This window comes from Dipteris shenzhenensis, chromosome 24, assembly GCF_047967505.1.
Source record: "Dipteris shenzhenensis isolate YYH24624 ecotype China chromosome 24, Dip_SZ_1.0, whole genome shotgun sequence".
In the NCBI taxonomy this organism is placed as follows: domain Eukaryota; kingdom Viridiplantae; phylum Streptophyta; class Polypodiopsida; order Gleicheniales; family Dipteridaceae; genus Dipteris; species Dipteris shenzhenensis.
Genome location: NC_141619.1, coordinates 50,561,927 through 50,589,143, shown reverse-complemented (window position 1 = coordinate 50,589,143; position 27,217 = coordinate 50,561,927). Strand labels below are relative to the sequence as shown.

The following is a 27,217-nucleotide window of genomic DNA, read 5'->3' as shown; positions in this document are numbered from 1 at the left end:
TCTCGATAGCCAACCAAATGCACTGGTAAAACTTGATTTGGGTGCTAGTGTTGATAGGTGCAACGCACAAGGTCAAAGTAAGCTTCCCTCTAGGGGAGCCGCTTTTTAATTATTTGATCACCCTATCCCACTTGTTTCTAGCGATGGCCCCATCATGAGCTTCCAAGAGTCCTAGTGGAAACTTGTCTACTGCATAACCCGTTAGCCATACAAAACTTAACTTTTTTTCATTTTTTTGGGGGGAAGAGGAAGGGCAGAGGCATTTGTTTTGAGCTATATCATTTTGGTTTAAACATGTAGACTTCTCCTTGTGCCCTTAACTAACCATTGTAACGGATCTCTCTCAAGCTTATATTCACAACCAATGGGAGACTAGTCAGGTTTGTTTTGCCTTGCTTCCATAGGAATTATGGGGCTTTAGGACAATTGGTCGTTTTCTTCTATATGTCCATGCTAGACGCATGAGAGGACAGCAACGATCCAAGAGGCCATTTTCTATCTCAGTGCTCAAAATGTGTTTCCAACTTAGTTGGGTTGGCTTACAAGAGCACAGACTCACATATGCACTCCCTCCTTGGCTAAGTTCATGCTTACAACTGCTGAGATAGGCACACGGCTCCTCACATGTTTGCTCATTGGAGGTGGAACGTTTATAGTACGCATTGAGGGGTCATACACCTGCAAGAAGCTAACCAGCATCAAATATTGGTGCAAGGGAGGTTGATTTTGTTGCTTCTCCAAAAGCATAGGAGGACTTAGAGAACTACCATCCTAATGTAAAAGTCCTTCCAAGTTGGGGGACTAGCTAGTATTCTTACAAGGAACTACATAGTAGACATTCCATTAAAGCGCCCGTAAGCATATGTTGGCACACAAAAAGACATAACCACATACTTGCACATAAATAAGCATATACAACACAAAGTTCGTGCAGGTTTTGGGAAAACAGAGATTACACAACCAAAATCTTTCTAGCCAATATGAGCTTGCCCTATTTAAAAGGGATTTTTTCCCTTTCTATCCAAAAGTGGAAGATTTTCGATTGTAGCTATCCCTACAGAGAAACCAGGAAAATATCTGCGACCATTGCTGTGTCAGCTATCACACTCCAGTGTCAGCAAGCCATATTTCTTTCAAAAACAATGCAAGAGCAAGTGATAGTTACAAATGCATTATTGCATTGCAGGATCAGCAACTTAAGCAGATAATATTGAAATTTGTATACGTACAGAAGCATCCGTCACAAAAATTGAGACCTTCAAATTAGGGGATTGTAAGTGCTTGTAGTATATGTGTATTTTGGCAGAAATCAAGACAGACTGGACCATTACAAACACTAATCGTCACAATCATTGCCCGGATTTCAAACCCATCCATTGTGTCCACTCAAATTTCCTAGACTCATTCAAATGTGTTACTGTGGCTTTCAAATCTGTGTGGAGCAGACATTTATCTTTCCTTAGTCGCATCAAATGCTTTAATGTAATCTTTAAATTTGCTAAAGTAATTGAATAAGAGTATCCCAGATAATCAGTGCAAAATGAATGGAAAAATACAATCACCTTTACTCATTCCTATTCTTAATTTTATTTGCAGAAAAGAAAGTATGTACATTGAAAGTGACGTTGCCTATTTCCATCCAACAGCACACGTGCGACATGGTGAATGTTCCACAAGATCAAGGCTTCAAGCAACACTTTTAGACCATTATAAAGTATAAATTCAGGATGAAAAAATAAAAATATTACCGCTAAAAGCTCACTTAAAAAGTATAATGAAGTTGACATAAGAGTATCATGAGATAAAAATACAACATAAGCCAAAAAATCTTACCCCAGGATCCTTAGGTGACACATAAGGTTCACCCCTTTTCATGACAGAAAAATGATTAAAATCCAACTCATACAGATCCTCACATCCATGCCGTATAGCAAGAGACGCAAAAACAATGATCTTCCTCATGGTGTGAGATTGTGCATTCTTTAGTGCAAGAACTCCAGACTCCATTATCCTCTTTACTTCTTTCGGGCAAAAAGCTGTTTTAGGAGCCTTCTTGTAGGATGCCATCATACCATGAACTTTATATGGCACCATCTCATAACCCAAGCCCCTTTTCTCTGGAGTATTTGTGTCATGTGCATCTTTTCTCTTTCTCTCTCTTCTCCTTTTCTTAATGTTTTTTGTTCTCTTTTGATCCAATCTTACATCTTCCTCATGGTCTCTACCTATTACTGAGTTTGCTGTAGTCATGATACAATGATCTCCGTCACGCAGATTTTGTACATTAAAGGTTTTTCTGTTGGCATCAAAAATGGTCAGCTGGGCTCCAATGCTGAGGTCTCTTCCGCTGTTTCTCTTAGTTTCCCTCCTCTCAGTGTCCTTCATTGGCATATCATTATCATCATTGTTTTCATCATAGTCATCATCTTCTTCCTCTTCACTAGAAGAACAATCATCATCAGTGTAATCACTCTCCATAAATTCATCCCTTTCAGAATCAGCATCTCTCTTTGCAGGCCCCTCCAGATCTGGAAGTTCCACTTCTTCTCTACTCATCCACGTCACTGCACTACCCTGTATGTTGCAACCATGCCTTAAATCATTTTCTACAATTTGTGTACCTTCCTCTCGCTTAATTCCGCCTCCCCTAAGTTCATTCATTTTTACATCTTGTTCTTCACTCTCGACACATTGGTGCATGTGTGCAACCTCCTCTTGCTTAATCCCAACTCCCCTCAGTTCACTCTGCTTCACATGTGGTTCTTGGCTCTCAACTCTTCGGTCCAGTCTTTTATGTCTCTTGCTTCTTTTCAACCCATTCGAAAGTGAGCCCCCACACACTGCCTGCACATCAATGGCATCGTTAAGTGCAATACAAAGCGACAAAGAAACAAGAAAATAATGCATTTCTGATGCTCAACTAGTATAAAAAAATGGGTTACAAGATCGAGACAACTCCACACCCTTGTAGGCATCAATGCCCCATACATAGACTCGACTTCGCACTGCTCTCACCAGAATAGTGATCCAAGATTGCTTGCATTTAGGCCAGAACTGTTACTAGCAGCCCAATCAGCCACACAGTTTCCCCTCAGTTGCCATTGGTGCCCACTTGGCCACTCAAAATGCTCAGAGCAGTGGCAGAGAGCATAAATGTACAGCCAGCATCAACGGAAGTTTAGGCACAGACTTCTTCATTTGGCTTCATTGGGAGAGGGGCCCTGCATCTACAGTGGGAGCAGGGAAAGCCTTCAGGAAGCTTCCTGCAGACCAACAGGCCCAGATGGTTCTTAATCTCAGAGGGAGTGCAGGGAGAGTCCAACAGATTGATGCGTCCAGCCACGTGTGCACACCGCCCGAGACAGCCATCAGCCAGCTCATGTGCAGAACTAACAGAGTCCGTACACAGCCGTCCACCCACATGTGCAGACCATTTGATGAACCATACGCTATCCGTATCGTCACATGTGCACACCGACCGATGAATCATACACTGTCTGTAAGACAATGCTTTTGGGCTGGTAGCCTAGTCTATAAAGAGAGAGGCCTGTGCCCTCTAGAACATATAGTGTATTGTACTCAGCCTCATGCTCTTTTATGAGCCAATTGTACAAAGTTTATTCTATTGCAATAAAAACCTTCCGGGAGGTCCAGCCCTTATTTCTAGACCCTAATATGTGTGTTCTGTTCTTTCTCCCCCTCTCTCAGTTTGCATTGTCTCCCATAAGAAATCTACTCCTGCTCCCCGTCAAATGAAGCTATCAGATGTTGTTTTTCCATGTTATCTGTGAAATTCGAAATCTATCTTGGTGATTATCTGTTGCAAATTGAGAATCCAGGCTGCGTTTCTACCTGAAGTGATTCGTTCTTAGGGTTTCTAGGAATACATTTTACGGCTTCTGGTCCGATTACAATTGTATAAGAGACAGGTTTCGATCCTGGGACCTATGCATTATGAGCCCACCACACTTCCGTTGCGCCACTCTAATGGTATCAGAGCTCTTAAAGAGCAAGAAATGCCAGAGATTCTCCGCAAGGAAAGCAAGTGCTTTAAGTACGAAAGAGAGGGGCATGTGGTTGCCCAATGGCCAAAAGGGAGCAGAGAACACCATAAGACCGATCTAAGTCAATGATCGGAAGTTATTAAAAGCCACTTGAGGTGGAAGAGATGGAGGGGAACCTATAAACAAAAGAAAGGACTGAGGGTAGATTACCGCAGGTACCTTGTCAGATTCAAAAACCATTCGGCACTTGATGCCAAGTGTGTAGATGAGGAATTCTTCTCGGAATATCCTCAAGTTTTACAGTTGTACCAAGAAGCTTTCCAGTTGAGGACCACTACTTGGAAGCAAAAAGATGTCACGAAATCATATTTCTCCTAAGAACTAAAGAGAAATCTTTATTAGATTGAATTCGGTCAAAGAAAGTTGACTTCGATTAACTGCCAAGAGTTCTATTTTTCTTTGCTTTGCATTGGTTAAGAGAACTGTGGGGACACAACAAGGTCTACCATTTACTAACATACGCAAGCAACATATTCTCCAAAGTCTGATTGACCCATTCGGGTCTGACCATCCAACTATCAATAATCAGAGGTGCCCATATTCCACTTAGTTTTCAAATTTTGAAAGACAACCCTCGAAAAATAGCTATTTATATGCTATCATGTTCACTAACAATACTGGCAGGCAAGCCATTTAATCTGAATACGAATCTTGCCAACTCAAGGGTTTTCACATATTTCCTAGTTTGAATGAAATGGTCATCGTGGTCAATTGATCAACTATTACCCACACAGAGTCATGACTTCTACGTGTCCTTGGTAAATCAATAAATTCCATAGGGATACTTTCTCATGTAGCAAATGGAATCTCTAACGGATGTAGCAAACCACCTAACTCAAGATGTTCTACATTATTAATTTGGCAATTCTAGCACTTAACAACACGACATCCTTATTCATACCATGCCAAAAGAATTGTTTTTTCAAAAGAGCACAAGTGTTCTGAATCCTCGGATGTCTTGCACTCGGACTATCATGACACTTATATAACAATTGGTGCCTAGTGTCTTTGCTATCAGGGATACAAATTCTACTCTTATAGAGTAGATATCCATTTACCATGGTATTTCTACCCTTGCTCAGCACAAGTACATGTCCAAGCTCTACAATCATCCTAGAACCATCTCAGGCAGCATTGTACTTTGTCATTTCAGTTTGCTTCTCTCCAAGCTTGATGTGATCTACCCGTCTATTGCGTATGGAACAACCACCATGATCCAACAAAGAGTGCATATCCTCAAATTCTATTGGTTAATTTCTAACAAGAAAATCGTTAGAGGACCACATTGGACACCTCAGGATTGTCTTAATTCTATTAAGGCAGCATAAGCTATATCTAAGATGAGTAAATGTGAGTTTTCTTATGAACTCAGGAGTGAGTTCTTAGAGAGGGGGAAGTATGTCATGTGCACGGATGGGTATCTGACGTGTACAAAGGTACACAAGAATAGCTCAGGTAGCCGGGGGGGCATAGGGCTAGGCAAGCTTGATTCTCGGGTTGAGTGGCAAGGGTACGAACTAGATAGAGGTCTCCGCTATTTTTGGCGCAATGGGCCAGAGTCTATAAAAAGGGCCTAGGGGGCGGACGTGCGCCTGCATCCTAGCGTAGCCCAAGGCCCAGCAATAGATCCAAGTCCTCCAAGCACCACGTGGTGGTATGGGACACCAGGCTGGTTGGGGATATCTGGTTGGGAGTTCGAGCCAGTAGCTCAACTCGTGGCTCGGAGGGGACGTACGCACAGCGGAAGACTGATAGAATAGCCCAAGAGCTCACACAGTGTGTGTGGGGTGTGGAATCACAAACTTCTTTACTTAATGTGCATCACATAGATGTGCAAACTCATCAATAGACAATAATCCATCCAGATATAGAAACCACCAAAACAATATATTTCCATCCAATCCTATGGACACAATAAAAAAGAGATAGATCCAAAGTCCCACCAAAGTGTGGTCCTTTGATCTTACCATAAGGTACTTCTACTATCTGCCGGATATATCTCGACTTGAGCCCGCATGCTCCACCTCGAGCATATGTAAACTCTCTGTCCAGATCACAACACCTTGCTTCTGTAGAAGACATCCAAGGTCCAGCCTCTAGGAAGTCACACCTTCAACTCTCCTTCACCTCCAAGATGAGGCCCAAGGGAATGCCTTCAGGCTGCTCCTGTCTGCTCCTCTTTCTCCTGACCTGTTGGATGAATTGTGAGGGCACAATGGCCCCTTTATATAGCCCCCAAGGGGCTGGAAATCCCACCAACCAGCATCCTCTTCCTGGCCGACTTTCTGCCCCCCCCCCGGGCCGACTTTATGCAGGCAGCCCTATATAAGGGCCCTTTGCTGACCCTCTTGTACTGCTGCCAGCCCCAAGCATAGCCACCATTGCGCCCCACCCTTGGGCACATCTATGGTTAGGTGGCTGGCCCACCATAGCCTCCACCTGCCCCTTTGCTGAGCCTCTTTGCAGGGTCTCCTTCGCGCCATGGAACTGCTCCACCAACAACCGTACGTGTGCTGATGTCACCCGCCATGTGTTGTCGTGTTCAAGGCCTGTTTGTAGGCTATGACCCTGCCCACTACCCTCTCCACTTGGCCCGCCATGCAGGCGCCTCCAGTTGTGCCATCTGTTGTAACAGAGGGTTACTTTTTACTTAGGCTAAAAGTTAGTAGAAAGGCCTTTATTGGCTTGTAAGTGTTTTCTTCTTTTTTTTAGAGGATACCATAAGTTGCCACGTGGCATCCTGGGAGATAATCCCATAAGCAATACTGCTTTGTACTGCCCTGGGCCATACCTATATAAGGGCTGTAGTTGTACTTGGCAATTCATTCATGACTTATACTTCATTACTGAAATAGAATATACAGCAAGAGTTCAATACTCAGCTGAATTCTAAAAAGGATTGACTTCCTCCTGACCTTGTGCAGCCCCTCACAAATCCCTGTTGAAGATCCAGCCCATGATCTTCCTCTCCTACCTTTCTCCTAAAACATAAGGTACTTCACTACTCTAACTTTCCTGCATATTCTACCAAATTTAGGGGAGTTTAGTGTCAGTTAGGAGCAGTCTTGTTGCATTGGTATCAGAGCACTTTTCGTGGAAATTTGTGGGAAATTCTTTGTCCAATCACTTTGAAATTTGGAGCATCTACTCTTGAGCCTAGGGCCTACCTCTCTGCAAAAATTCAGCACCAGAAGTGCTCTCTGTTGTGAGCTGCCACATGGCAGTTGTGAGCTGCCACATGGCAGGCTCTGAGAAACCCTGATTTTCGAAGTGCTCAGAATTTGGGGCTTCTTGCATCAGTGGAAAGCCCTTGCTTCCCTGATCATTTCTATGCGTGAGATTCCTAAAAGGATGGAGGATTGAGTCAACATTGAGGTTTTTTTCTCTCTGGCGCAAGAAAGTGAAGAAAGCGACGATCTGCTGTTTTCCTGCACCAAATTAGGGCATTCTTGGCTTGATCTGTTCGCCCTAATCTCATAAGGCTGCTCCCTAAGTCTGGTGGTGATCCGAGACTATTTGGAGGAGTTATGAACTATTTCGACTGGCTCGCATGGAGGAACTGCTGCGAACTTCAGATGTACAGCTCCATTTCGGGTCAGCTCTAGTGCAGATGGTCGCCCAGCTCCATGAATGCAACTGACAAAGTGTAATAGTAATCTGGTTTTTTGTTACTGAGAATTTCGAAATTCAGTGCAACAGCTAGCGCAGAATTGTTATTTGCCAAAGGTTCTAGCAATTTCTAGCCATCCAGGTGTAATGTTATGAAATTCTACTCCTAATTGGCCCTTTGGTTCAGTCTTAGCATAAGGATCACCTAAACAAGTGGGAAATTTCAAGTTTTATCTCAGAAATTTGACTTGCGAAATTAGGGCAAAACTAGCATTTGGGGCTTTTGGTATTGGTTTTTGATCAAGGCTTAAGACAGTGCATTTACTCTAGATTCAAGTCATTGAAGATGCCTGTAAAGAGGTCTACTGGTCAAGCTAGTAAGCAACCCATGGGTATCCTTGATTCCATCTCAGAAAAGGAACCATCTAATGATCAGCCTATAGTTTCTGAGCCCAATGATCCTCATGTTGGCAATGTTCAAGGGGATTTAGCAGCAACTCCTCAAGTGCAAGCATCCCTTAACCAAGAGCAAATCATAAAGAGTTGTATGGATCCAATGCTACAGACATTCAAGGAGTTAACTAATGAGATTAAGACCAAAAATCAGAGGATTGACCAGAGGATGCAGAACATGTCTGCCACTTTTAATAAAAGGTTTGACCAGTTCAAGAGAAGTCAAATTTATGATGGGAAGAGACTTGATCCCCAACTTGATGGAGACTCAGGTTCAGATGATGATGATGATGATGATGATGATCCTATACATGTAACTGAACCGGTTGGTTTTATGGCTTCTGCCCAAAGGACCTATCACTCTAGTGGAGTTACAGCTCATATGGATAAGGATTCAGCATATGGTAAGACTCCTAATAATAACAGCTCAGCAGCTGAAGAGTTGTGTCGAAAATTCCATGAATATAAGTTGCTACCAGCAGACCTTACGGCAGCAATGACATTCCAGCAATATATACAAACAGTTAAATCTGTTGAACCAAAAGGACCTGTTCATCAAGACAAAGATATGAAAGACAAGATTATACTTCCTAAGTTCAAAGGTGATTCTACCTCTCCTAAGGAATTGGAGGAATGGCTCAGCAAGATGAATAATTACTTCCTTCTATATCCAAAGGGTGATCAAGGTAAAATCAGATTTGCTGTTCTTCATATGGAAGATTATGCCCACTCTTGGTGGAGGCATCTACAGTAAGAAGGGTTAACTTTTAATGCTTGGAATGAATTCAAGGCTAAAATGCTTAAAACTTTTATATCTCCTTTTACTAGGGATCAATATATTTGTAAGTGGTATGATCTTACTCAGCAAGGATCAGTGAAAATTTATATCAAACAGTTTTGGAAATTGGCTCTATTTGTTCATGGTATTGATGAAAGAGTTAGAATGCTTAAGTTCATCCATGGTATGCACCCTAGTATTGCTTCAGATGTTGCAGCTCAAAGGCCCAATTCTCTTAAAGAGGCCATGCAGTGGCAGAGCTTTACGAACCCAAATACAATTGGAAGGAGAAGACTTTGGGTATTAGTCACTTTGGGACTAAGCCTAAGGTCAAAGGGGTTTCCAATGATGAAAGCAAACTTCCTGCACCTGCTTCAACTTCTTCTATTTCTAGGTTCCCCCCAGTGTATGGTAGTGGTATGGGACAACCTAAGGCTTACAAGGCTACAGATGTAAAGTCATCCTTTAAACCCAATCCAAAGGATGATCTGGGTGATAAAAGAAACAAGTTGGTTAAGCAGTTATCTCAAGCAATTATTGATGATAGGAAGAAGAAGAATTTGTGCTACCTTTGTGGTGAAAAGTGGACCCCTGAACATAGGAATGTGTGCAAAGCAAAAACAGGAGCAAAGTTAAGCTTGATTCTAGAGATTGATGAGGATTTATCTCCTAATACTTTTGCAGCAGAATCTGAAATTCATGAATATCAGAACTGTGTGAATGAAGACCTTGATGATGATGAGGATCATAGTTCCAAAGGGGGGACCACCTTTCCCTTTGACCCGGGTGGTTTATCCATGTTTGACACCATGCTTATGGATGATAGTTTGCCAAGGTGCTCCAATAGATCTAGACAATGGAACATTGAAGTTGTTGAAGGTTATGAGGATGAGATCAGAAATTCTGATGGAAATGATGCTGTTGATGATGATGAAGTATATTGGGATACACACTAAGTTGTGTACAGCATATCTCCTGATGTTTTTATGGGCTGCAAGGGCTCTCAAACCCTTAGGTTAAAAGGAACAATCAATAACAGACCAATCCACATTTTGGTTGACAGTGGGAGCACTCATAACTTCATTAATGCAAAGACACTTCAAATAGTGAGGTTATGCCCATCCACTTTGGATCATGGGATCAAGGTTGAGGTGGCTAATGGTCAGCATTCCCACAGTAAGCAATATTGTCAGGCTGCTCAAGTGCAACTTTACTTTTCATGGAGATCTATTTGTCTTGAAAATGGGACCTATTGACATTGTCCTTGGTTGTGAATGGTTGAGAACCTTGGGAATATTCTCTATGGACCTTGACAGGCTGTATATGAAGTTTATGCATGAAGGTAAGCACGTCACTTTGATGGGTCACCAATCTCCTAAATTGTCCTTAATCTCTGCAAGAAGAATGGCCAGAGACCTCAAAAGTGTTTGTGGAGTCTATGCTATTCAATTGACCAAGTCTCAAGAGGATAATGGGTTGTTGGTGGAGGATAAAGACATGCAGTCCCTATTACAGCAATACTCTGATGTATTTGATGATCTTCCCAACCATCTCCCTCCCATGAGAGATGTGGATCATGCAATTGTGTTGGAGCCAGGATCTAAGCCAATCAAACAAAGCTCCATACAAACTTTCTAGAGCTAAAAGGAAAGAGGTGGCAAGGCAAATAAAGGAACTCCTTGACAAGGAATTTATTACACACAGTCAGTCACCCTTTGCCTCTCCTGTGTTATTGGTTAAGAAGAAGGATGGCTCATTCAGAATGTGTATTGATTACAGGGATTTGAACAAAATGACAGTTAAGAATAGGTTTCCTATCCCTAGAATTGATGATCTACTGGATGAGATTAGAGGGGCAAAGTACTTCACAAAGATCGACTTAAGGTTAGGCTATCATCAAATAAGGATGAAGGTGGGAGATGAACATAAAACTGCCTTCAGGACAGAACGTGGGCTTTATCAATTCAAAGTGATGGCATTTGGCCTAACCAATGCACCTGCAACTTTCCATGCCCTAATGAACAAGATATTGCAGCCTTTCCTCTATAAATTTGTGTTGGTATTCTTTGATGATATATTGATCTACAGCAAAACAAAAGAAGAGCATTTATTGCATGTCCAGCAAGTATTGGAAGTATTGAGGACACACCAGTTGTATGCCAAATCAAGTAAATGCACTTTCATGGCTGAGGAAGTGGAATATTTGGGCCATATTGTCAGCAGCAGTGGCATTAAGGTGGATCCCAGCAAGGTAAAGTGTGTAAAGGATTGGCCTATACCTCAGAATATCACCAAGCTGAGAGGGTTCCTTAGTCTAGCATCATTTTATAGAAGGTTAATAAGGCATTTTGCCAAATTGGCAGCTCCTCTCACTGATCTTCTAAAAAAGAATGCTTTCCAATGGTCTGACAGTGCCAATAAGAGCTTTGAAGCATTAAAGGAAGCATTAACTTCAGCACCTATCTTGGTATGTCCTGATTTCTCTCAACCTTTTATAATTGAGGCTGATGCTAGTGGAAGGGGCATTGGAGCTGTCCTAAAGCAGAATCATGGAGTTATTGCCTTTGAAAGTCGGAAATCGGATGACAAAGAGTCAAGTTTCCACATTTATGACCAAGAGATGTTGGCAATACTTCATGCAATCAAAAAGTGGCACCACTACATTTATGGCAGCCATTTCAAGGTCAAGACTGATCATAAGACTCTCAGATATTTTCTATCTCAGTCTTCTCTATCACCCAAGCAAAGGAGATCGCTATCCATTGTGCAATATTGTGGCAGATTCTCTTTCCAGGATATGGGCCTATTACTGAGGTTTATAAAGATTGGATCCATGGCATTCAAGAAAAGTATCTCAGTGATCCTCAAGCAGCTGCTATGTTCCAAGACTTGCAAGATCCTGACTGTCAGCAATATCCCAATTTCAAGTTGCACAATGGGCTCTTGTGGTATAATGATAGAATATTTCTTACTGAAAATTCCTCCTATAAGCTGCTAATCTTGCAGGAATTTCACTCATCTCCTATGGCTGAGCATATAGGCCTCAACAAGACGTATGATAAGGTAAAACTGAGTTTTTACTGGAAGGGGCTTTGGAAGGATGTTCTTGCTTATGTTCAAAGCTCTAAGCCCTGTCAACAAAACAGGGAGTTGAATTTGAGGCCAGCTGGTCTACTACAACCTCTACCTATACCTCAAGGTAAATGGACACATATCAGCATGGACTTCATTACAGGTCTACCAGTGACCTCTAAGGGTTGGAACAATATCTTTGTGGTTGTTGATAGACTTACTAAAGCTGCCCACTTCATTTCTACTAAGACCCAATTTACAGCTTCCAAGGTGGCTAAGCAATTCGTGGAGAATGTGTTTAAATTACATGGACTTCCTCAAGTGATTGTGAGTGATTGTGATGCTAAGTTCATGGGGCATTTTTGGCAAGAGCTTTTCAGTTCCATGGGAACACTTCTTACCCCAAGAACAGCAGATCACCCTCAAACTGATGGGCAAACAGAGAGGGTTAACCGCTGGTTGGAAGAGTATCTAAGGCATTTTTGCTTTGAGACCCAAGCATCGTGGGATCAATGGTTGCATCTAGCTGAATTTTGTTATAATACCACCAAGCATACTTCAATTGGTATGAGCCCTTTTGAAGCCATGTTTGGCTGTAAAGCTCATGTCCCATCAACCATTATTGATCAAGCATTGACAAGCCAGCAAGCCGAGGATGATTTGGCTCACATGACTGCTCTATTACAGCAATGTAAAGATAATATGGTAAGGGCCCAAGCAAGGATGAAGGATTATGTTGATGAGCATAGGAGAGATCTTCATTTTGAAGAAGGGAATTATGTATTTCTCAGATTACATAAGTCTAGGCATGCTTCTTTGAAAGGTAATACCAATGTTAAACTTGCTCATAGGTATTATGGACCTTACAAGGTTTTGAGGAAAGTTGGGGAAGTGGCTTATGAGTTGGAGCTCCCACCATCCTCTAGAATACACAAAGTATTCCATGTATCACTCCTCAAGAAGTATTTGGGGCCTAAGGAGCAAGTTATGGAAGAGCTACCTCCTATGGATGAAGAGGGCCAAATTGAGTATATACCTAAGAAGATCCTTGGATTTAGAGATCATGTGTTGAGGAACAAGTCCTACATGGAATATCTTATCAAATGGAGAGGGCTACCTGATGAGAAGTCTTCTTGGCAGCCATCTACACTTGTGGAGCAGTGCCCTTAATTGCTTAGCTGAATTCTATGGCCAAAATTGAGTCTTTATGAGCAGATTTGATTTTCTCTTGCTATATAGCATATATGGACATGCTGCAGCCAGCATTCACTATCCTTTCTCAGATCAGCATGTCTCTCACTGGATTATATGATCAGATCTGTTATATTGGACAGCATAGCTCTTCCACCCGATTGCTTGATTTCTTGGGAATATTATATGATCCATTTACAGATCAGCATGTCTACAGGGAGGTATTGACTGAGAAACTTCATTGTTCAGTTGATATGACCAGAATTGAGCTGTTCAGGTTTACGAGGAGCATTGTATGTCCAGGTTACAGCCTTTTCAAATTTGAGGACAAATTTCTATTTGGGAGGGAGGATTGTAACAGAGGGTTACTTTTTACTTAGGCTAAAAGTTAGTAGAAAGGCCTTTATTGGCTTGTAAGTGTTTTCTTCTTTTTTTTAGGGGATACCATAAGTTGCCATGTGGCATCCTAGGAGGTAATCCCATAAGCAATACTGCTTTGTACTGCCCTGGGCCATACCTATATAAGGGCTGTAGTTGTACTTGGCAATTCATTCATGACTTGTACTTCATTACTGAAATAGAATATACAGCAAGAGTTCAATACTCAGCTGAATTCTAAAAAGGATTGACTTCCTCCTGTCCTTGTGCAGCCCCTCACAAGTCCTTGTTGAAGATCCAGCCCATGATCTTCCTCTCCTACCTTTTTCCTAAAACATAAGGTACTTCACTACTCTAACTTTCCTGCATATTCTACCAAATTTAGGGGAGTTTACTGTCAGTTAGGAGCAGTCTTGTTGCATCTGTCGCCTCTTCCAAGTCCTTCTTCAACGCCTGGATCCCATGCTTGTATGCTGCCCACATTTCAGCTCATGTGCTGCCCATGGGCAGCCCCATTCTCTGTCCATGTGGCAGACTGTCCATGCCTAGGTCTACCTCCCCCATGCTCTCCTCATATGGGGGCTTACAGATGGGGAGGTGACCTTTCCAACACGGCTATATATTAAGATGTCCTCTAAGAACACAACAACAAGTTTGCCCAAACAAATCTTTCATCATTTGCTGCAAAGTAGCAAGAGCATTGGTAAATCCAAAAGGTAATATGAGAAATTCGTAGTGACCATACCTAGTACAAAAAGCGGTTCAGTCTATGTGCTTTGCATAGATACAGATTTGGTGGTAACCCGTGCGCAAATCAATCTTAGTGAAATACTTCACTGCGGCCAACCAGTCTATCAAATCATCCGAGCGAGGAAGAGGATATTTATTCTTAATTGTCACCTTATTTAATCGTTTGTAATCCACACACATTCTCCACGAACCATCCTTCTTCTTTCTCAAAAGGACAGGTGCACCCCAGGGTCATTTACTCAGGCGAATATAACCCATGTTCAGAGAATCCTGAAGCTACGAAGCTAACTCGTCCTCCTCAAGCTAGCTCATCCTATAAGGTGGAATACTAATAGGTTGAGCCCCAGGAACTAAATCTATGTGATGATCTACTGCCCTTTCTAGAGGTAAACCTTCCGGCAGTTGTGCAAGGAATACATCAACAAAATCATCTAACAACGTTCTCAATTCTCAGTATTCAAGCGCGCTTTTTATTAACTGAAATAACAAATGAAGAAAGTGGAATCAAAACACACTCATACACATCATAATGAGAAGTGTTTAATATATTTCGAAGCTGTATCGCAGATACAATATGTCCCTGAGAAGAGGGAATATTATCACATTTAATGCAAACTTGGGTGTCCCTATCCAAAAAAGATATTTCCATCTGATCTAAAGTTTTAAACCACTCCATTCCGATCAACAAGTCCACATGTTCCAAGTGCATAACATAGCACGCAAGAATATCCGTGGTCTTAGAAAGATTGTCCATCTTGCGATCCCAAAACTGGTTCCCAACTGGAAGCTGCACCTCATAGGTGTGATCGCTGGTGTCATGGACAGCCCCAACTTCTGCACAAGTTTGTAATTCACGAAATTGTGAGAGCTGCCTGGGTTATCCTCATGGGGGGAGGGCACACCCACAACAAGCCCCCTACCCTCTCTCTAGGCGGGCACACCCACAACAAAAGCCCTCTCTCTCTATGGTGACATCAGGAGATGTTGACCTCCAACACAATGTTCCCTCAGAACTGTTGCTAGGATGCGAAGTGTTCAACAAGCATGGCTGACAAAGGGGTGACATGCTTTCTCCATAGAGAAGCTGCTGTGGACTACTCTAGAGCTGCACCAAAGATGCTCTCCACTGTCTCTCCTGCAGGCCGCCTCTTCTCTTCTCCATCTGCCTCTTCTTCCCTCCGAAAAGTCGGTATTGCTACTCCAAGCTTCCATAAGCTGCTCTCTGCTCTCTCTCATGCTGGCGGTCACATCTCTTCATCAGCCTTTCCTCCCCTTTAGAAAGCTGCTACTTTCTGGTTACTCTCAAGCTCTCCTTGTGGGAGCTCTCCCTTTTAGAGTCCTTTAGCTCTTCCAAAAGCCCTCAGCTCAGCTCTTCCTCACGCCTTGGACAGCCATGCAGTTTGTCAGTCATGAGCATCTAAATTTCCAGAGTTTTCCTGAGCATCCTACGTAAGTTTCGTTCTTTTCAAGTTCTAAAGTTATTCACATGTCTTCACAGAGGATAGGAGTCCCCAAAGAGACCACAGTGTTGCGGACATGGTTGGAGGATACCATTGTACATAGTCTGTGCATTTACAGCAATTTGTTATTCCCATAGTTTCTCTACCGCATTTGCCATACTACATAACAGTTTAAAGCACTCTGATATATCAGTTCCTCTTTGGTAAGAGGGAGCACTCAGTCGTAAGAAAGTCTGCTTGTCTGGAATCTTCATCAAGTCTTATGCAGAACAATGCTTGTCTGGAGTCTTGGTCAAGTCTTGTGCAGAAAAATGCATTGTCAGAAGTGCTAAGTGCAGGAATTCTGAGGTACTTTCATCCCATTTCTATGGCATCCCTTGCATCTATCCACAATCAGCCTTATATTTGAGTTGGACTAACAAAAATCAAAATGCAAACCTGATTGTTTAAGACTGCAAACTTTGCATCTTTATCAAATCTATAGCTAAAACTTGTGAAATGAGCTTTTTAAATCCTGTTTCACATCTTCAATTTTTATTTCGTTATGGATCATAGCGAAATGATACGTTTGAAGCAAGGGTTACAAGCCTTATTTTCTGAATTTAAATATTTAACGACTGGTTCAACTCCCACCAAGTCATTCAAAATCCATTCTACGAGAACATCAGCCTCTCTCAATAGATATCTTCGAGTCATGAACCATCACACTTAACATGGCTTCACAGTAATAACTGAGCGGCTGAGCCCACATTGACACACCTATCAGAGAAATCTTGCAATAAATTGCATTTAAATGTGTGTTTTTTAGGGTTTTATAAAACTTCCAAGTTAAGGTAGACTTTGATTGCAAATAACAATCAATATATAAACTTTTACCACTCCAAATCGAGATATAGAATGACCGGGAAAAAAATTTAACAGAAGTAAAGTCATTTGCATCCAATACAAAATGGCACCTCAAGATGTGTAGAAAGGGGCTCACTCAGTCCGCTCCCCATCCCTTGGAGATTCTGTTGTGGATTGTGGGGAGTATTGCCACATATATAGGCCCCAGAATCCAGATAGGGCTGGGAAGCCTGCCTAAGCAACCACTTGCCTTCCAAGCCTGCCAGGTCAGGGTTCCCTGGTGCTCGAATGCCAGACCCTTGTTTTGGTCTCTTGGTTTAGGTGCCTTTATTCTCCCCTACGTAGGCCCCTCTTTTTGGTGGACCCTCATACAACCTCCTTTCCTTCTCATCGTCGGGCTTACAAGTGTGGCTATCCCTTCAAGGGGAGTCAAGGCATCTGCAAAGCATTGAATTCCAATGTTCTTGAAAAAGAACCTTCTATGAACACTGAGCAGATTCCTAAGTTTTTACACATTTGACCAAGAATTTCTTTAATATGAAGCTCTCGACGATGTGAAGGACACAGGTGTGGCATGGATATGTGATTCATGTTGGAAGCAAGGTCTTACTCATAAGCACTGTTATGTTACCCACAATGTGTGACTTTATATACAAACCGTTTTAGGGTCACACGACCAATCTACCGTCAGCCACTAGCCAGTAATAATCAATCTGCACACACTCAGCATAGGATACACGCACATATACAACCAATAGGCATTGCAAAAGTGGCAACGTATTATGCACAAGAAGCGCATTATTCCAGCAGTAGGAATTGAGGCCGTCGCCAAGCTCCAAAGACCTTTGACATTTTTTCCATTTCCAAGGCCTATGGAATATAAGGTGCATAGACAGCACCTTTTTCTCATACCTCAAAGAAACTTTGGGCTTTTGAAACACGGGCCCTATCTTTTGAACGTTTCTAAACTCCAAAACATTCCGAGTTTCAAAATGTTTGTGGCGGTGGTTTTTTCCAATCTGTCTTTTTGCAAGATGGAGTCATATAGACTGTACTTCATCATTCTCAGAGATGATACTTGCTTAGTAATAGCTTGTTTTACTGCTTGTACATGTGAATAACTATAGATGTCTCTTTCAGGTGTTTGCATTTTCAAACATCCGTTATTGAGAGAATCTGCACTAATATAACCAACTCTGTTATTCAAAACCACCCTACATGAGACAGAGACAGAGAGGGTGGGGAGGCGGGGTCACCCTAGAAAGAAAAGGGGATTTAGAGCTCCTGACTCTGTTTCTAGTCTTGCACACCTGAAAACTATCTTAAATTAAATAATATATACCTTCATAAAACTAGAATATATCCAATTTTACAAATTAATAAAAAAATATATAGAACAAGCAAAAGAACAAAAGAGAGAGTTTTTAAAAATGCGTAAATGAGAAACATAAAAAAGAAGCAAAAGAACTTAGTAAGCAAAGCACACTTATGTTCTCATCAGTACCCAAGCATAAGCTGCCATCTGGGTTTCGAAAGATTCCAGAATCTCTTGGGTGAACCCAGTGCGTACTAAGCTTTGAAATCGCAGCCAAACAACAAAAACTTAGAAAGCAAAAAGAAAGAAACGAGCAGAAATTTAGAAGAAAAGTGGGGGGGGGGAGAGAGAGAGAGAGAGAGAGAATGAAATTAAGTTAAATTCCCAACCTAACCCTGAAATTTTTTATTTGTAAAAGAAGCAGAAAGAAACAACTAATGTGCTAACACAAGGAAACAAAGATAAACCAACGTACCTATAAGACAACAAATTAAGCACCAACACAAAGCACAAGGAAACAATTATTACCCTTACTTTGTAATAAATAACACCAAGATCAAAAAAATATACAATATTCTCCAAACTATGCATTCTTTTATCTTAGAAGATTTTTGAGGATAAATCTGTCCAGCGAAAAAATTAGGTTGCACATAAAATCTGTCCAGCGAAAAAATTAGGTTGAAATTCCAAAGACTGTGGACAACTAAATCTCTGAACCCACCTTGAAAGCACTAACAGAAGTTGGAGGTCACTCAAGGACAAAGAGAACATGTATGAACAATGCGAAACAAAAGAAAAGAGTCAATACAAAAAATGAAGAAATGGTGAACAACGTGAAAAGTACAGGATATGAAGAAAGACAAGCTGTAATCCTGCATGTATCAAGCGTGTTTCTTTTAAGCCCTTGCAGACTACTTCCCAGCACTTTCCATTGCTCGAAGCACTGTCCTTAGTAAATCTCAGTTAAAGTTCTGAATTCAAAGGAGTCATACTTGGACAAGCGCAGGGACTTTGGTATCGTGAGAAAGTAACAGGAACTCATCAGCCACTAAACTGAAGGGCTAACCAGCCAGAAGCTGATGAAGAAACATTGAACAGAGCCTCTAAAAAAATGTGCGTGAACTCCGTGATTGGTCCTTAAGGAAAAATGTGTCTTAGTGTAAGGTAAAAAACAATAAAATGCTAAGTAATGCTGCTCTCATTGAAAGCACTCATTGACAGCTGAACTGTCAATGAGAAGGACTCTTTCCGTTTCCAATACTTCCCTATCAATTGATCGGCGATTTTCAGTAGCAACAAGATGAGCTTTGTAACATATTAAATCCATGAACCTAAACAAGACAGAGGGTTCCACAAATATCCGCCTCAGAGCTGACACTAGCTCTGACACTATGGGTTGGATTATCAATGTCCACAAAGAAGCAACTCTCTTCTCGAAGACCAGTCAAGAATAAAAGGTAAAAACACATCCCAAGAAGGTGACCATCTATCGTCTTTGAATCACTAGTTTCATCTTAATATCCTGTCACCCTCCGGGTATCATGACAGCTGTGTGCCGTTCTCTTTTCCGTCAACACCGGAAGTATCATGCGTTTCCCAAAAACAACCTCACAGTTTGTTTACGACCAATGTACAAAAGTCAAATGATCATCCAGTACTACAGGCTTACGACGATGTTTGGCGTGAGCTAAAAACTCAACCTCGTGAGTCGTACACCCTCTTTTCCAATTCTCTACGGGGATCCTCTCTATTGGTAAAGCCAGATGAGCAGCAAGCAAGAAATATGTTCACAGCGTCCGTGCGATCCTTAGCTGGAGAAAGGGTGATATTTTACATACCCCCGTAACTCGATCCCCTCCTTCTACAACGGCTTTCTCCCTTTCTTCGAGTCGAGCTTCAAGCGAAGATATCCTGTCCAACAACTCTGCATTCTTCTGCCTCTCTCTCTCAAGTTCAGCAAGGATTTCCGTTGCAGTCCGCCCGTTACTGTGTAACAACTCCAATGTGGTATTCCGCGGCACTGGTGACGCACAACCTGAAACGAGCGTGGTATTACTGGGAGTGGAGGGCATCCCGGTGAGCTGCTGAGGTAGAGGCGACGGCTGTTGTCCGATATATACACTAGACTGAGCAGGCAGAGCGGGAGCGCGGGATTGGTACGTGGAAGTGGGCAACTGACTCGCAAAAATTCCTACATTGGCAGTTATCGTAGACAAAGATGTTCCCGCTTGAAGGCGGGTGAAGGTGGTGTCCGAGGGCAATTCCTCCCACTTTGCTCGTTTGAAAGGAGGCCCAGGCGACCCTGACTGCAAAGTTGTGGAAGCGTCCTGCCTCTCCGCTTGAGAATCCGACATGGGTTGTTCAAAGAAGGGAGAGGACCGACGATCCATCGAAGAAAGGGCAGTGGAAGTGGGCTTCAGGACTGCGCTGAACGACTGAAGCTCTGCCATTTTGGAGGGCAAGAGGCTAAAATTCAAGCGGCAGGGAAGACGAAAAGGACGTCGATCGGCAGACAGGAACGAGACATAGCAACCTAAGAATGGAAATTTGATGAAGGGGACAAGAGCACGAGGATTTCCGAATTTTGTACAACAGCAACCCAAGCACTATATCAGAGAGAGGGTGTTCTTCCTTCAATGCATTGGAGAAGGCAGCAGCTGAGGCCTGGGGATATGAAATGGGCAGGGGATGACATGGGCAGACCAAAATAGCTTGGGAAGAACGCGCCCAAGATAGATAGTATGTGCTACTGCTGCTGCAAGCATGTCGCTTGCTTCGAATTTAGAGATGTGACCTTGTGATTGCTGCTGCAAACCTCCCTAGAAGAAGATGAGTGCAAGCCCAGAGAAACGACCTCGAATATAGTAACCGGATTGGCTTACAACCAACAGAGGTGGAGGAATTTTTATGTTGCAAACTTGATGGGCAAATGAACACCAAGCAGAGCAGAGAGGAGCAAGCACAGAGAAACGACCGCTAATAGAAGGGAGGAGCTTCTGCAGTGGCAACCAGGGAGGAGGACTGAAGAAGGATTGCAGCAGGAACTATAAGAGAGGTGGAGAGAAATTGCAGTGTGATGTAAACTTGATGGGCAAATCAACAAGAAGCAGAGAGGAGGCAGCAAAAGAGTGGGGAAAAATTGGAGTGGTGGCTGCAGGCATTCCAAAAGGAAGACCAAGGGGAAGATGAGGAAAGGAGGTTGAACTTTGAAGGAACAGTGCAAGGAGGATCAAGCATGGCAAGGCACTTTTCTTCTGTTGCAAATAAGAGAGAGAAACTTCAAAGGGATAAAAATATCACAAGGGTCAAGGGACACAGAGAGAATTTCCTCGGAGAATGTTCCAATGGAGGGAATTCTGTGGGCCTGTTTTCTTCTTCTTCATATGTGTGGGTGGGGGGGACCTGTGTGTGTATAAAATGGACCAGGGCTTCTTTTTTACAAGGACCTGGAACCTGTTCCTGTTCTGGGGTTCCTCCCCTCATCCACGTGTCTTCCCAAAAGCCTGCCCTTCCGGCTCTGTCTGTACACACCACAATTCTCTCTCTCTCTCTTCTCCTCTCCAGCAACTTTGGGGGGCCGATACCAAATCCTAGAGCATCTTCCTCAGCTCCCCTGCCTGTCCAAACACTCCCTATTTTGGAGGTCGCCTTTCTTTCTTCTTGCACGTGACTCCCCCCTTCTTCCCTATTTGGAAATTGGGAATGAATGAATCTCTTGGTCCCTTGGGTCTTGACTGGACAGAAATGAAGCCGACCAAATTCCATCGATGCATCCTTTTTTGAAACGAAGATTCGCTTTTGAGAATCTAAAGCGCACATGGCAATAAGAAAAGGCATCTCCATTAAGTGTTTGGTAGACAAAAAAGTTTTTTTATTGAAGAAGTTTGGTAGACAAAATTGAAGACTAAACTTTTGACTAAAATAACGAGGAATTTTCAAAAGCCCACTCGCTCAAGTATGGGGCAACATAATTGATATAACCTTTACACTCACACTCAAAAATATAGCCAAGGAACTTTGAGAAGCCCACTTCCTTTCTTTTTAGTCTGTCCTCTCTGGGTAGTCGTAGCAACGATGAGATTTTGGCAAAGCAGAAATTAGGGATTTCTTGGATTTGCATTTTTCCTATTGGCCTCTTCTTCATTGGACTTGAATGCACATTTCTTGAATTTTTGGAAGTGCATTTTTCCTATTGGCCTCTTTTTCATTGGACTTGAATGGAGACTTTAAAGTGGTTGACTTTCTCTCTCTCTCTCTCTCACCTCTCTCTCTCTCTTCCCTTCTTTATCTCCTCCTTCTTACACACTATCTCCACCTTTTCTCCCACAGCCACCTTCTCTCTCTCTCTCCTTTATCTCCTCCTCCTTCACACCATTTTAGTGGATTCCTTTTCGTTTACTTTTTTGATCTTGGGCAGGCCTTATGAATGATTGAATATCATTCACCTTGTTTTTCTTTTTTTCTTTTTTTTAAAGCCCGCTTCCTTTAAAAAAATAACCTTTATTTAATGAGTTAAATTAGCAAATATTAGCATCCATGGACATTTTTAAGCGAGACATGCACCGATTAGACCCTACTTTTGAACATCTTCGCCTGATTTGGAGTCCTCATATAAGCACCCACCAACACCCCTAGCTATCCAAAACTCCTACTTCAAGAGTTTCAACCTAAAATTGGCCATGAATGCATGGACAATGCTCATCACTACTTGATGACGTTTGTAGTATATCACCCTCTACAACTAGTTGGAGCTGGTTGACAATCGTGGTGGGTGAAGCCAATGAGGGAATTCCATCCCACCATAGGGGCTTAATCCACCAACCACCAACCGGACGTCCAATTTTTTGCAACCCCTACCCTTCAGATGCATGAGAAGCGTCTTACCCTCTCACCCTTCTTAGGGAGGACACACATTTTTAAGTAAGATTGCCCCCTTTTTATGCAAACTCAAGCACTAAGGGATCACTATTCTGCTATAAATAAAGGACATTCCACACAAAAGTATATGCCTCTCCCTTTAGTGAATTCATACACCTAAAGCCCTTTGTGGTAGCTCAATTTGCAACCTCTATTTTCTACTACTATCCGCTACAATTCTCCACATGTGGGAGTTCCTTCTAGTTTCCTTATTAACCAAACCCCATATCTTGCAAAATCAACCCATCGTCCTCCCCCACCAACAAATCCTACCCCATAAACAAATGTTTAGCCCTTGGGTACATCCAATGTATTTTTTAAAATATTGTGTGCCTTCCATCTCTACACGCACTATGCACCCTCTCCTATGCACTTTGCTTTGATTTTAAAGTTTTATTTTCTAGATACCCACCCCTTGCATTCTTTGTGCCCCTTCCCCTCTTTTCTACCCCAACAACCTAGTTTTTACCCATCTTCCACTCAACACATCACTTAAACAATACATCTTGCTTGCACGTTAGACCACAAATCACATCCATATTGCTCTTGGAACAATACATGCCATCTCTATCAAGGCAAAGATCTTCCTAAGAAAATTCCTGGCCAATCCCTCTCCCCAATGTACAAAATAGCACCCAACCCTATTTTATTTTCTTTTTCCCTCCAAATATTTTATGCTTCTTAAAAACCCCTAGCATCATGACACTTGAGATTACTAATATTACAAAATTGAAGGTTGCTATCATCCACATTATATCAAACAATTCAAATACTACCAAAGTCCCGAGCATTTTAGTCAGAGGCAAATGATAGTCGTGACTGATTACAACTATTTTTAAAGAAAACGTATACACTATCTTATCAATTATAGTGGTGCTTCACTCTATGATCAAGATGGAATAAATCCTTGTAAATTTAGCCCAATATCATCCCCATCCATCTACACAATGATTAGTTTGAATTTAGAATAAACAATTTGTATTTTCTTTTAACAAGGTTGTTCCTATCAATGCACCTACCCTAGATGTTGGTGACATTTCCATATGCTTTATAACAATATAACAAATTTATGTAATTGGCATGTGTACTTTTAATTATAACATGCTAAGTGAAAGGTAGGGGAAATGGCATTATGAGAATACTTCTAGGTAGCATGATTCACACAATCCACTCCAATATGATGCACATCATTGTAAAGTTTGGCATCCACATGATTGTTATTATATAAGTAGCTAGCATATTTCATATGCTTTGAACTTGTATAATGTAAATACCTAGGGTTCATTGCTGGGATAAGTATGATCAAGGCTTGCTCTATGGTGCATGTATGCATCTAGGGGAGTCACATGTGTGTTTATGTGTGTTGTAAAGGCACATCAAGTGCTATGATGTGTCTAGTGTGTGACCTAAGTGATGATGTAAGCCAAAGGCCCCCACATGGGAGGTTCCTTTGATTTAGGCCAGTCCCACTGATGTAGGGACTGATTCCCACTGATGTAGGGGCTGATTGCCACTTATGTAGGGAAGGTATTACCTTCTCCCCCTTTCTATAAGAGAGAGTCATCTCTCTCACAATCTATAATAGAGAACTACATCTTTCTTTCATTGTGCTCTCACACCTCTTGCAAGATGCATCTATTCTATCCTACGGGATTCTACACTTGGTATCAAAGCCTTAGGTTCTAGATCTAGCCTAGCCTAGCATTAGATGCTTTCTCTAGCATAAACTACTAGTTTCTCAAAACTTCATCTTCTCCATTTTCCTCCTTCTTCCCCAAATCTTTGAGAGCTCTGTTCTCTGCCTACAAGCGACCATTGCTCAAACCCTTTGAGCTACAGACTCCTCACGTACGGTCAAACTTCCACTTGCAAGCATTTAGGGAAATTTTGACTATACGCGCAACGCCAACACTCAGACTCCTTGACAAACTTTCGCGCAATGCCACCTCTGTGCTTATCCTTTTGCAAATTCCTTTGAGCCTGAGCTGCACGACACTGAAGGCAAGCTGCTGTTGAAATATGAGCTCATTTGGTCAAGAGATGGAGGCGCAACAGATAAAAAACCAGTCGGATTTCTCAAGCATCTACAGGGCGACCTGGCGCAACATTTTGCCCTTTCTTGTTGGTAGCCCTTCTTTGGTATAAGGCCTTTCTTCCTGCATAAAAATCCCCTTGAATAGAGCTATGAGCTATGAGAATTGCACCCTCCAAATTCAGGCCTATGTTTTGGATAGTTTTGACAATGTTATGAGTTTGATGCTACATTAAATGCTTCTGATGTTTTAAAGTGTTGAATAGCATCAGTACAACTGTGGCTACAGCTTTCCTTTAAGTTGCTATACTTGGATTTGCTTGGAATACTTTCATTTAGCCACCTCTATGAAGCATGCAAGTGAAAGCATCATTTCCATTATGTTTTGTAGTATGGAATTTGGTTGCAAGCCTTTGCTACTCTAAATGCTTGTATTTTGAAGCTCTTCAACTCTTTCTAGCCTTGTAAGAGAGTAGACACTTCCCATTTTGGGTTAGACCCTCTCATGGCTACCTTCTTGAATACGGATAAGTTCAGAGGTAAAGGCTTTCACACATGGCAGATGAAGGTTAAGTTTGCATTGATGAGGGAAAACCTCTGGGGGCTTGTCAAACCTGCTTCAACTTCTTCTTCAACAACCTCTAATACTGGAGAATCTTCAGCTCCGACACGCCCGGCAAGAGATCCTGCTAGAGAGGAGAAAGCCTATGGCATCATTGCTCTTGGCTGAGGAGATGACTATATTCATCACATTTCTAATTTAGAGTCTCCTTCTGAAGCTTGGCAGAAGCTTGACATTATTTTTGGTGCTAGCTCTCACATCTCAAAATTGTCACTTAAGATTGCTTTCTTTGAATTGAAGATGGCTAGTGGCACTCCTTTGGCTGCCCATGTCAATCATATGCGGAGTCTCATGACTCAACTTGCTTCTATCAACTCTCCAATCACTACAGATGATGCAATGGTAGTGTTGCTCAAAAGTATGCCTGAAGATTATGATCATGTTGTTACCACTTTGAAAAATCTTCCTAATCCTACTCTTGAAGGTCTTATTACTGCTCTTCAAGTAGAAGAAAGGCACATGGAACTCCGGAGAGGAAATGAGATAGCCTATGCCATAAAAATTCAGAAGGGCAAGTTTTCACCTTGCAAACATTGTGGGAAGACTAATCACCTCTCAAAAGATTGCTTCAAGATCAATCCATGCAAACATTGTGGCAAAAACAATCACCATGAAAAGTATTGTAAAGCCAAAAAGAAAGCAACTACAAAGTCAGAAACTGCCAATCTACTTTCAGTTGATGTGCCTCCACAAGATGAGGCCTCCTATGAAGACTATGCTTTTTAAGCACTTTTTTGTTTATCATCACTTGGTCAAATTTTGAGGTTCTCTGCCTGGAGTAGTACTCCAAAAAGAATATGTTATGTCTTTTGTAAATCACCTCTGGTCACCATATGATGTAGACCATGTGATATGTCTATCCCATTTCTGTGAACCTCACACCCTTGGGAACCCTTGCTAGCATGAGATCCTAGCAATAGATTTATCCTTGACCACCATGAGATGGCATGAGAAACTATGAGACTAGATGTATCCTTGACACTGCAAGAGGCAACCTCTTGAGGGGGGGTATGTTGGGATAAGTATGATCAAGGGCTTGCTCTATGGTGCATGTATGCATCTAGGGGAGCCACATGTGTGTTTGTGTGTGTTGCAAAGGCACATCAAGTGCTATGATGTGTCTAGTGTGTGACCTAAGTGATGATGTAAGCCAAAGGCCCCCACATGGGAGGTTCCTTTGATTTAGGCTAGTCCCACTGATGTAGGGACTGATTCCCACTGATGTAGGGGCTGATTGCCACTTATGTAGGGAAGGTATTACATTCTCCCCCTTTCTATAAGAGAGAGTCATCTCTCTCACAATCTATAATAGAGAACTACATCTTTCTTTCATTGTGCTCTCACACCTCTTACAAGATGCATCTATTCTATCCTACGGGATTCTACATTCATAGGATTAAAATGTTACAGTTATTGCTATGGTATAGAGCACAGATAAGATGTATCAATTGCATATTGGTTGAAGCGAAAGCTACAATACAGCAAGGAAACTCCACCATTGCCTGATGTTGTGAAGGAGTACCTAAGGTGAATCATGGGACAAAGAGAAGGTGAAAGATATGTAATAGAATCCACACAGCCTTGGATTTTTTACACTATTGGTTCAAACATGGAGGGCATGGATTTACACAATGTGTACCACAAGGCTTTTCTTGATATGATGTATGGGCTGAGCAAAAGCAAGAACTGGGATGAGGATCGCTTTGACCATTTTTCGAAGAGCATGATGA

The 27,217-nt window shown here is 42.0% G+C and overlaps 1 protein-coding gene across 1 annotated transcript in view; it reads right to left on the bottom strand.

Moving 5' to 3' along the window:
- The window catches only part of LOC147886732 (uncharacterized), a 59,741-nt gene extending 38,875 nt beyond the window's left edge, over window positions 1-20,866 (bottom strand). Inside the window, exons 1-2 of the mRNA XM_087395029.1 lie at window positions 19,755-20,866; window positions 1,834-2,844 (exon numbers count right to left, since the gene is read on the bottom strand). Coding sequence (XP_087251155.1) covers window positions 1,834-2,844; window positions 19,755-20,366 — 1,623 coding nt within the window. The 5' untranslated portion in view covers window positions 20,367-20,866. The remainder of the gene's footprint in view (window positions 1-1,833; window positions 2,845-19,754) is intronic.
- Window positions 20,867-27,217: the final 6,351 nt, after the last annotated feature.